Source organism: Temnothorax americanus, unplaced genomic scaffold (genome assembly GCF_048541705.1).
Source record: "Temnothorax americanus isolate GAGA-0224 unplaced genomic scaffold, ASM4854170v1 Scaffold38, whole genome shotgun sequence".
NCBI lineage: Eukaryota > Metazoa > Arthropoda > Insecta > Hymenoptera > Formicidae > Temnothorax > Temnothorax americanus.
In genome coordinates, this window is record NW_027509526.1 from 1,002,443 (window position 1) to 1,013,916 (window position 11,474).

Genomic DNA, 11,474 nt, shown 5'->3' on the forward strand with positions numbered 1-11,474 from the left:
GCACTAAAGGTACTGATTTATTACATTTGATATAGAGCGAATACATTTTTTAAATTGAATATATAATAATACTTTTTGTAGACATTATGTAATAGTATTATTTGCTAATAGAATACTTAAATTTCAATATAAATTTGTATTATAATCGTTGATAGACTTTGAAGAAAAGACATGAAATAATAGCGTCGTTTTGTAATAAAAAGCTATATTTCTAAACAGTAGTTATTATTATCTGTAGAATAAACATTGTATTTTCTGTTGAATCTTCAAAATTTAATATTGTTCGACAATCATCTGCATTCTCCGACTCTACTGCACAACTAAATATCTCTTCCAATCTTCTTGAACGCCGGAAAATTAAATACAGTATCCAAAGTATTAAATCCAATTATAATATCGATATCCTTTTGTTGCTGTAATCGAATTTCCTGCGACTGGCGAACAATGTTCGGTGGCGGACTGCAAATTGTTGAACTTCTTGCCGTTTATGTGCAAGCATTGTCAGGCCACCTTCTGCAAAGAGCATTTCAATATGGTATCGCACGAGTGTTTAAAAACGGAGACCGCAAAATTCGTTGTAGGACAATCGGCAAGCTTCCTGTGCTCTAAGGAATCTTGCAAGGATGCGTCGTTGATCGAAATGCCTTGTATCAAGTGTAAGCGGCATTTTTGCGTGGCGCACAGGCATCACGGAGCTGAGTGAAACGGAGAAGACACAGAAACTGAAGAAATGGCAGATACCAAAGAAACAATTTGCAGAAACGAAAGCTATAGTAGATTAACAAATCGCGGACAGTTTGAGGAAACCCAAATATACAACACTGGCAAATAAAGTACTATTACATGTTATATATAAAACAGAAAATATATGTTTTAACGGAAAACGTAAGCATAGATGTGTATTATACAAAGAGTGACCGCAAAAATAGCCTCTTTTTTAACCCTTGAATTTAGATTTCTACTTACAAGTACTAAATGATAATCTATAATGAGTCATGAATCCTCAGAAAGTTTTAGATTTAGCTGGCTTTTTATTTTTAAGATATGGAGGGTCAAAGTTGTTGATTTCACCAACTTCACAGGCCCACAAAAAGAGAAAAGTTGTTTACGCCATGGACTAGACCATGGTATTCCCATGTATTTTCGCCTACTAAAACCGAATATGACCTCAGTTTTGCCCCTACAAAACACCTTGTTTTTGGTTGTAGAAAAAAATCAAATTCTTACAGATCTGAAAGATTAAAAAGTGAATCTCCAAAGCTCGAGCCGCTTGTCCGGTCTGTAAATGAAGACACTGTCGATCGGCATCGACCTGGAGGGATTCACCTCAACCCATCGCCACTGTGTAATACGTGAAGAAGCCCAGCTTCCACGAGGGTAATGAAGATGATGAAGAGAGGCGGTGGGCAGCAGGCAGCATGCGTAGTGATCGGCAGTGATATTAAAATTTTATTGTGCTATTTAAACTTTTCTAATTTAAACATTACTTTATACATTATTAACAGATGATGGATCTTATAACAGACAGCACAAAGTTTTTGGATCGTTTAGCAGGCAATACCGAGCATTTCAGAAATGCGATGACTAAAGCTGGATTCATTGTCAGCGGCGATAACCATCCTATTTGTCGTGTTATGTTGGGTGATGTAAAATTAGCAACAACATTTGCAGATAAAATGATGGGTATGAATATTATTTTCATATAAATTATAAAATCTTTAAAGAAATAAACTATCAATGATAAAATATACAACACCTACCATATATTATCAAAGTTTTACAACTTATTCTATTATATTGCACGAGAATGATTTTTTTTTTTTTTTTTTTTACAGAAAAGGAAATTTACGTCATTGGATTCAGCTATCCCGTGGTACCAAAAGATAAAGCAAGAATACGTGTTCAGATTAGCGCAGCGCACTCGACCGAAGATATAGATCGTACGGTAGGTGCTTTCACACAAATTGGAAAAGAACTTGCGGTAATTTAATAAATACATTTTTAATAACGGCAAAGAAAAATTGAATTATTGATTCTGTCTCCAATATGCATATTTTGTTTCATTATATAAATAAATAAATCGCAGTGTTAACGCTATATATTTAAGCTTATTTGTATTATACAAATTAAATATTGCAAGTATATAAGTGCATGCGAATGTTGAACGTTGAATTTATTAACACGTGCAATAACAAATATCTTAATCGAGCATTATATTAAAGATGTACCTTTTTTTATACAAATTTCCAACGCGCAATGTTGTATAAGCGTATAAAATCTTGAATTAGGTGTAAAGTTATATTGTTATTAAACATTTGTTACATAGAATGCTAAGGTTTGTACGGTTTAACGAGATTTTCCGAAAATTCCCTGACCTGTTGAACTCCACGCACTTTCCTTTCTAGCAATGGAAGCTGCGTGACGTGAAAGTCCTCATAAAGGTCCATTATCTTAAAAAGAAAAAAGAATCATTTAATTTATCTTTCAAGAATTTGACAAAACAATAAACTACGAACGAACAACAACGTACTTATTTGTAAAAGATTTTTTTTTTCCAATTTAAATAATTCAGGGAGAATACTTGATATACCTAATGTTAAAATGTATTAATTTTAGGTGAAATAACATGGGTTAATTCTAACCTGTGTGATAAAAGGACTAATCTTCATTTTTAAACGCATTAATTTTCCCAATCCTTTTTCAACCACTTGTGGAAACGATAGTAGCCTCAATGTGTGCCCAGTAAGTGCAGTATCAAACACGGCGTAGTACTTTCGGTTCCGCTCCTTCATGAGGAATTCATCGCCGATCATGCGGACCATCATGATAACGGCATGGCTGGTATATTATTAATTATAACAATTATTATTTATATGATTATTTGTATAATTTATGTGATTGTTATATTTATCTAATTTATATGAATATTACGAATAACTGATGAATAACTAAAATCTCTCGTTGCAGTGTGGTATCACCACGTCGATAGCACACACACCGCAAGCTGGTAGGCTCAACACCCCGCGCGACGGAGAGTATGCGTTCACTCAGCTCGGCCAAGACATTCGGACGAACGGCGCTAACGACGACGACGACGACGACGACGACGGCAACGTTGGGGAGGACGACGCGACGGTGCACGAGACGGTGTTCGCTCGCTCGGACTCGCAAATCCACCCGTGCCGATAGCGAGCATCAACGCGGACGTTGGATGCGTTCGACGATCGAAGGAAGGTAAGTGGCCGTGGAAGGAAGAGGCAGTCATATATAGGTATGATTGCCTGATATACTCTATAAAAAGAAGAAAAATAAGCTCAATTTAATTATTTATAAACTTTTTCTATTTTGAATTTTACAAAGTAATTTACTCAAAGAGTAATATGTTTCAGGTACGGTGTCTTACCTGAGGTGAGAACTTCTCTTAATTATATATATAGGAGATCAATCATACATGACGACGGTAGTGAAAATTAAAAAAAGCATAAACTTTAAAATTACCTCGGATAGCTTTTACCTTAGAACGCTCTCATTCAATATTAATTCATTCAATCATTCATTCATTCATTACGTTCATTCTATATTATAGTTTAATAATGTTTCTATATTTTAAAATATAGAAACATTATTAAACTATAATATAATATTTCATCGAGATTGTTCAAGCTACAATCATTCAATACCAAATTCATGCATAATCCATGGAAGGTCACATAGTATTAATACCGCGTGACACTTCCATGGTTGTCTAGCACCGCTCTTAATCTTTGGGGCATAGATTGCACTAAATTGTGGAATAGCGCGGGCCTTGCGCGGAAACCCTCCCACACATTAAGAACGTGTTGCTCAAGTTCCTCGCGTGTACGCCGAATTCTTGGATTCCACTCTTGAACAATTATGCCCTAAAGATTTTCGATCACATTCATATCCGGAGATTTGGCTGGCCAATCCAACGTCCTAAGGTTGGGTTGTGTGGCCAACCATTCCTGAACCAATCTCGATCGATGCACTCCTGAATTGTCTTGAACAAAATTGACACGAGGTACACCAGAAAATGTTTCCGCAACGTATGGCATCATATTAGTGCGCAATATATTGACATACTCCTCACCGTTCATACGCGGTGTGGTGCGTACCAACGGTCCAGGGCCGCGCGAGGTCATGCACCCCCAAAACGCTAACGTGATGCGGCCACTTCGTTCGCGGAAATATACGTTATTCGCATCGTACCTTGTGCCTTTTGTTCTCCACAATGTCACACGTCCAGATTCATCCGTTGAGAATACTTTTTCATCAGAAAAAATAGTATTCTTCCATTCATTCTCCCAAGCCAAATGTTCAAAGGCAAAAGCCATCCGTTGGTCTTGGTGATTTACTGTTAACGCTTGTTTTTGAGCAGGGATACGATGGTGATATCCTTGTTCTCGCCATCTACGCCGAACAATTTCCGCGGAACAATTCAAATTATGTTCCACTACCGTCTGTTGTGCTGACCGGAATCCATTCCCTTGCATCAAATTGCGGAGAAGTTCGTCGTCTTCAGCGGAAGTACATCGCGGTCGACCTGGTATCGGTCGTGGGTTCACGTGCCCTTCTACTCGCATTTGTTGCAGCACTCGATATACTGTACTCCTCTGCAATACGTTAAACGCATATTTTAATGATTAAATTAAATAATGCAATAGACGAGTTTAATGACGTGTAACTTATCTAAATAGAGAAGTACAGAATTATAAATGCATGGATACTTTACATTTACGTGACATATTCTTGAAACCTCTGTTACCGTCAATCCTGCATTTGTATATGCAAGTATTTCACCTCTAACACGTTGCGAAGTAGGACCAGGCATTTCAATATTGTATGTAATTTATATATACACAAATATTTAACGTTAAAAATGGTTAACTCGTCTCAGTTTAATAACGCAAACACGTTGTCAACATAAACAAGTTGTCAATGAGATATCTTCAGATATGTGTATCAGATATTTTCAGATATATCTCCCTACATAATAAGTGAACGCATACTCTCCGTCGCGCGGGGTGTTGAGCCTACCAGCTTGCGGTGTGTGTGCTATCGACGTAGTGATACAACACTGCAACGAGAGATTTTAGTTATTCATCAGTTATTCGTAATATTCATATAAATTAGATAAATATAACAATCACATAAATTATAGAAATAATCATATAAATAATAATTGTTTTAATTAATAATCTACCAGCCATGCCGTTATCATGATGGTCCGCATGATCGGCGATGAATTCCTCATGAAGGAGCGGGACCGAAAGTACTACGCCGTGTTTGATACTGCACCTACTGGGCACACATTGAGGCTACTATCGTTTCCACAAGTGGTTGAAAAAGGATTGGGAAAATTAATGCGTTTAAAAATGAAGATTAGTCCTTTTATCACACAGGTTAGAATTAACCCATGTTATTTCACCTAAAATTAATACATTTTAACATTAGGTATATCAAGTATTCTCCCTGAATTATTTAAATTGAAAAAAAAAAAAAAATTTTTTACAAATAAGTTCGTTGTTGTTCGTTCGTAGTTTATTGCTTTGTCAAATTTTTGAAAGATAAATTAAATGATTCTTTTTTCTTTTTAAGATAATGGACCTTTATGAGGACTTTCACGTCACGCAGCTTCCATTGCTAGAAAGGAAAGTGCGTGGAGTTCAACAGGTCAGGGAATTTTCGGAAAATCTTGTTAAACCGTACAAACCTTACCATTCTATGTAACAAATGTTTGATAACAATATAACTTTACACCTAATTCAAGATTTTATACACTTACAACATTGCGCGTTGGAAATTTGTATAAAAAAAGGTACATCTTTAATATAATGCTCGATTAAGATATTTGTTATTGCACGTATTAATAAATTCAACGTTTAACATTTGCATGCACTTATATACTTGCAATATTTAATTTGTATATATATAATACAAATAAGTTTAAATAAATAGCGTTAACACTGCGATTTATTTATTTATATAATGAAACAAAATATGCGTATTGGAGACAGAATCAATAATTCAATTTTTCTTTGCCGTTATTAAAAATGTATTTATTAAATTACCGCAAGTTCTTTTCCAATTTGTATGAAAGCACCTACCGCACGATCTATATCTTCGGTCGAGTGCGCTGGGCTAATCTGAACACGTATTCTTGCTTTATCTTTTGGTACCACGGGATAGCTGAATCCAATGACGTAAATTTCCTTTTCTGTAAAAAAAGAAACAAAAAAAAAATTATTCTCGTGCAATATAATAGAATAAGTCGTAAAACTTTGATAATATATGGTAGGTGTTGTATATTTTATCATTGATAGTTTATTTCTTTAAAGATTTTATAATTTATATGAAAATAATATTCATACCCATCATTTTATCTGCAAATGTTGTTGCTAATTTTGCATCACCCAACATAACACGACAAATAGGATGGTTATCGCCGCTGACAATGAATCCAGCTTTAGTCATCGCATTTCTGAAATGCTCGGTATTGCCTGCTAAACGATCCAAAAACTTTGTGCTGTCTGTTATAAGATCCATCATCTGTTAATAATGTATAAAGTAATGTTTAAATTAGAAAAGTTTAAATAGCACAATAAAAGTTTAATATCACTGCCGATCGCTACGCATGCTGCCTGCTGCCCACCGCCTCTCTTCATCATCTTCATTACCCTCGTGGAAGCTGGGCTTCTTCACGTATTACACAGTGGCGATGGGTTGAGGTGAATCCCTCCAGGTCGATGCCGATCGACAGTGTCTTCATTTACAGACCGGACAAGCGGCTCGAGCTTTGGAGATTCACTTTTTAATTTTTCAGATCTGTAAGACTTTGATTTTTTTTTACAACCAAAAACAGGTTGTTTGGTAGGGGCAAAATACCTTGTTTTTGGCTGTAGAAAAAAATCCTGACGTGTAGGGGCAAAACTGAGGTCATATTCGGTTTCAGCAGGCGAAAATATATGAGAATACCATGGTCTAGTCCATGGCGTAAACAACTTGTCTCTTTTTGTGGGCCTGTGAATTTGGTGAAATCAACAACTTTGACTCTCCATATCTTGAAAATAAAACGCCAGCTAAATCTAAAACTTTCTGAGGATTTATGACTCATTATAGACTATCATTTAGTACTTGTAAGTAGAAATCTAAATTCAAGGGTAAAAAAAGAGGCTATTTTTGCAGTCACTCTTTGTATAATACACATCTATGCTTACGTTTTCCGTTAAGACATATATTTTCTGTTTTATATGTAACATGTAATAGTACTTTATTTGCCAGTGTTGTATATTTAGATTTCCTTAAACTGTCCGCGATTTGTTGATCCATTATAGCTTTTGCTTCTGCAAATTGTTTCTTTGGTATCTGCCATTTCTTCAGTTTCTGTGTCTTCTCCGTTTCACTCAGCTCCGTGATGCCCGTGCGCCACGCAAAAATGCCGCTTACACTTGATACAAGGCATCTCGATCAACGACGCATCCTTGCGAGGTTCCTTAGAGCACAAGAAGCTTGCCGATTGTCCTACAACGAATTTTGCGGTCTCCGTTTTTAAACACTCGTGCGAGACAATGCTCGCACACAAACGGCAAGATATTTAACAATTTGCAATCCGCCACCGAACATTGTTCGCCAGTCGCAGGAAATTCGATTACAGCAACAAAAAGATGTCGATATTATAATTGGATTTAATACTTTGGATACTGTACTTAATTTTCCGGCGTTCAAGAAGATTGGAAGAGATATTTAGTTGTGCAGTGGTGTCGAAGAATGCAGATGATTGTCGAACAATATTAAATTTTGAAGATTCAACAGAAAATACATTGTTTATTCTACAGATAGTAATAACTACTGTTTAGAGATATAGCTTTTTATTACAAAGCAACGCCATTATTTCATGTCTTTTCTTCAAAGTCTATCAACGATTATAATACAAATTTATATTGAAATTTAAGTACTCTATTAGCAAATAATACTATTACATAATGTCTACAAAAAGTATTATTATATATTCAATTTAAAAAATTTATTCGCTCTATCAAATGTAATAAACCAAAGTACCTTTAGTGCGTTTATAAAAGATATTTTACGAAGGATATTAAACAACACCAAATCTATAATACTATATAAATAATTTGTTAATTACACAACAGTAATATGTCGTAGATAATTTCATCAGTAACTTTCAGTCTATTAATAAAATACTAAATATTAAAAAGCGACGCCATCATTTCACGTGCCAGGCCTGGGCGAGGTGAACCGATCGTCGTTCTCGCGCCAGTCTCGGGAATCTGAGCTCGGTCCCGTGCCTTGGCCTCCCGCGGATCTTCCTTGCTGCGAAACTTCCGTGGCGGCGCGAGCCGTCGTGGTCGTCCTCTTCGGCCGCTATTCAACGCTCAGCTCAGAACTCGTTGAACTCGAAAAATATTAAGACGTATTAGAAATAATTAAAACTGAATAAAATGTTATTTACAAAACGGTAATAATAAATAAAAATAATATTATTTGAAAAATTATGCAGATAATTATATATCTTGCGTCACATTTGATATTTTTGATTGATCAGATCAATTGGTCTCTTTCATTTTCCCAAATCGGTTTGTAAAAATAAATACGGCCTCTTTAAGACTATTTTTACGCTTTTCTATCAGCTTTATAATGCTTGACAAAGTGTTTGGATTTTGATTGAAATAAGTTTCTGCGAATCTATTCGCCTTGGACAATTGTTCGTTAGAAAAAAATTCTGAATAATCCATAAAATAATTGTTCGCCAGTGATAAAATAATAAAACACGAAAATTTGTCGGCCTAACTGGCAATAATTTTAATATTAATACAACAACGTTTCGACCTCTACTTTGGGTCCTTATCAAATTATAAGTTATTTAGCAATGATTGAATTGCGCGTCAGGTTTTGAATCTTATCATCATCGTTAAACTATATGGTCAGGAAGTATAACACATAGCGAACATTAGATTCAAAACCTGACGCGCAATTCAATCATTGCTAAATAACTTATAACTTGATAAGGACCCAAAGTAGAGGTCGAAACGTTGTTGTATTAATATTAAAATTATTGCCAGTTAGGCTAACGAATTTTCGTGTTTTATTCTGAATGATATATTTATTTATCGTTCAACCTGCAGGTGGTCGTGGGACTTTCTTTGGAAATGGTTCACGGAAGCCATAAATAGATGTATCCACTCATGCTCATCCACTTGTCAACACGCAGAAGAGTGTGCTATATACTGTTGTGCTGTACCTCTGATTCGAGGGATCGGCACGGAGTTCTTTTGAATCCGCCGGGAGGAAGGAGGAATAATGTTGCCAGAGTTTTCTACTTGACGATATTTTAATAAAAGACCTTTTAAACTTGATACACTTGTTTCGTTGATTTCGTTGCTCTGACTCGCGGTCGTTCTCAATAGGATAGTTTTCGTTGGTCGTGCGCGATTAGCCTTACGTTCTAGACTGCCCGCCGCTTCTCGGAAGGGCGGGCTTTTTATCTCTTCGCGTATTACTTCCGCGATGCTGACTTAGCTGTCAGCGCTTTTGCTTCCGGGTGAGCGACCTGGAAGCCGCTTGCGACACCCGGAATGCCACCTCAGGTGAGTTTGGCAATATTCGGGATGTGCGCTGACAGCTATATATGTGTCGCAATTCGGGCACGGCGATTTCCGCCTCACAACATCCCTTCCCTTTGGGGAAAAGAAAAAGAGATTTCAAATTGAAATTTTTTGCATTTATTGACATATGTGTTGAAAGGAAATTTTTTTTCTCTTTTTTGTTATTATTGTTATTTTGCTATGATTTTCGTTGTGTGAGGAAGTTGCGTCACGTACTCTTGTTCGTTTTCCTTTTCGCTATCCATGTTATCGCGACTATGATCCCTGTTATTATTATGATTAAAGATAGGGATCCTACGGGGTACATTATGTATTTATTTGATAAGAAACCGGCTTGGCTGTCTTCTACTTCTTGATTTATCTCGTTTAGGTTTAGGCTTAATTTTGTTAGTTCCCCGGGGTTTTTGATTACCGGTTCTATTTCTAATTCTGTCGCTATTTCGTTGTTGATTTTGGTATCTGTAGTTACTTGTTTGAAGGTTAAATTGAATTGTAGTAGGTGCATTTGCACGTGCGTCGTGTGGTCTCGTTTTTTCGTTCGTAGAGTCAAGTCTGTCGTGGTTAGCTTGCAATTGTCAGTTAATTTGATTCTTCCCGTTTGATTAATGTCGATTTTATGTTCTCCTTGATTGTTGCATTGAATAGTTATACTCTGTTTGTACGGTGTGGAAAACAACCATGCCTGTGGCTCCGCTAAGGTTATCCAGAATGTTACGGTTGAGAGAATGTGACGACGCTCGCAATTTTCTTCTTCCGCTCTTATATATATCTGCACCTCGCAGGGTGCATGTGGCGTTATGAAGTATACGGGTGGTTCGTGTTACATACAAACGTTGTGCCGGAGTGTTTACATTTATTCAAATCATCTTCTTTTAGTGTTACATAATTTCGGTTTTCTTTATCAATAGCTAGTAGGTCGTACGTAGTTTTCGGTATTACAAATATATTTTCACGGTCGTGTACCGGCAAAGGGTTTATTCTTATAATTTCGTATTTTGGATATGTGACAATAGGGAAGGTCAGGATTGTGTATACGTTGGGGTTATCAAAGTAAGCATTTATTTCCATAAACTCCTGAATTTTATTCCAATTTTCGGTTTGTATTTTAAAAGGGAAATGAGCTCCTTGGGTTAGGTGAGTTGTCGCTTCTCTCAATTCGGTTATAATATTTTCGAGGGGAAGTAGTCGTACGAGTACTATTCCGCTCTTAGAGTAGGTGAGGTACGCTAAAACGTCTTCTACATCGTTTATTAATTTGTTCATTATCGCAGTTATTGCTAACAGGTGTTCATCTATTTCTTCGCGGTGCGCTAAATTCGACACTCGTTCCTGTACTAGTCTGGTTACATTCACTAGCATGTTTTCGTTTTTGTTAATAGTTTGCTCTAGCGCTTCCATGTGTCCTAACGTCGCGTTTATAATTTTAATTTGACTTTTTGCCGCGTGTCGCATGACATTTTGTTCGTTCTGCATTAATTCTAGCTGTTCTTGTATGTGTTTCTCATCGTCGGCGTCCATCGTTCCAAAATAATGTTTTACTTATGGTTCCTATCGCGTCTAACAGTCTGCGTTGGCTCGTCGGTACTTTGTAAATAGTTTGCAGTCGTATTATCAGTTGCGTCAGTTTCGTATTGTCGTCCTCGGTTATGCGGAGTATGTTATATATATATATTTTTTTTTTTCTACTGCTTACTTTTCTGTTGTGCGTGAGCCTTATTCCTCGATGAATGCTTTTAGCCTATTTGCATGTACGCGTATCGTCTTGCGTTTTACTTTAATGGTGTAGTTTACGTCGCTGTGTTTTTCCACGATCACGTACGGTCCTACTCATTG

The 11,474-nt window shown here is 36.4% G+C and overlaps 3 protein-coding genes across 7 annotated transcripts; 1 reads left to right on the forward strand and 2 right to left on the reverse strand.

Annotated features, from left to right (window-relative positions):
• The first annotated feature begins 1,228 nt into the window (after positions 1-1,228).
• On the forward strand, positions 1,229-5,935 carry LOC143902076 (2-amino-3-ketobutyrate coenzyme A ligase, mitochondrial-like). 2 transcript variants are annotated; one of them, XM_077414778.1, is made up of 4 exons: positions 1,229-1,422; positions 1,506-1,683; positions 1,836-1,945; positions 5,617-5,935. In XM_077414778.1, exons 1-4 carry the CDS (start codon positions 1,381-1,383, stop codon positions 5,746-5,748), a joined length of 462 nt encoding a protein of 153 aa, XP_077270904.1. In that variant the 5' UTR covers positions 1,229-1,380; the 3' UTR covers positions 5,749-5,935. The 2 variants fall into 2 exon arrangements, with proteins under 2 accessions (XP_077270904.1, XP_077270905.1); XM_077414779.1 differs by lacking the exon at positions 5,617-5,935 and adding an exon at positions 2,617-2,730.
• On the reverse strand, positions 1,772-9,271 carry LOC143902078 (ATPase ASNA1 homolog). 3 transcript variants are annotated; one of them, XM_077414784.1, is made up of 3 exons: positions 9,156-9,271; positions 2,643-2,838; positions 1,772-2,450 (listed from the first exon to the last, which is right to left on the reverse strand). In XM_077414784.1, exons 2-3 carry the CDS (start codon positions 2,823-2,825, stop codon positions 2,331-2,333), a joined length of 303 nt encoding a protein of 100 aa, XP_077270910.1. In that variant the 5' UTR covers positions 2,826-2,838; positions 9,156-9,271; the 3' UTR covers positions 1,772-2,330. The 3 variants fall into 3 exon arrangements, with proteins under 3 accessions (XP_077270910.1, XP_077270909.1, XP_077270908.1); XM_077414783.1 differs by lacking the exon at positions 9,156-9,271 and adding an exon at positions 2,999-3,131; XM_077414782.1 differs by lacking the exon at positions 9,156-9,271 and adding an exon at positions 2,932-3,071.
• Positions 6,063-6,859, reverse strand: LOC143902077 (2-amino-3-ketobutyrate coenzyme A ligase, mitochondrial-like). Of its 2 annotated transcripts, none has more exons than XM_077414781.1 (3): positions 6,696-6,859; positions 6,390-6,567; positions 6,063-6,235 (listed from the first exon to the last, which is right to left on the reverse strand). In XM_077414781.1, the coding sequence occupies exons 2-3, from the start codon at positions 6,565-6,567 to the stop codon at positions 6,081-6,083; spliced, it is 333 nt and encodes a 110-aa protein (XP_077270907.1). In that variant the 5' UTR covers positions 6,696-6,859; the 3' UTR covers positions 6,063-6,080. The 2 variants fall into 2 exon arrangements, with proteins under 2 accessions (XP_077270907.1, XP_077270906.1); XM_077414780.1 differs by having other exon boundaries at positions 6,671-6,859.
• Positions 9,272-11,474: the final 2,203 nt, after the last annotated feature.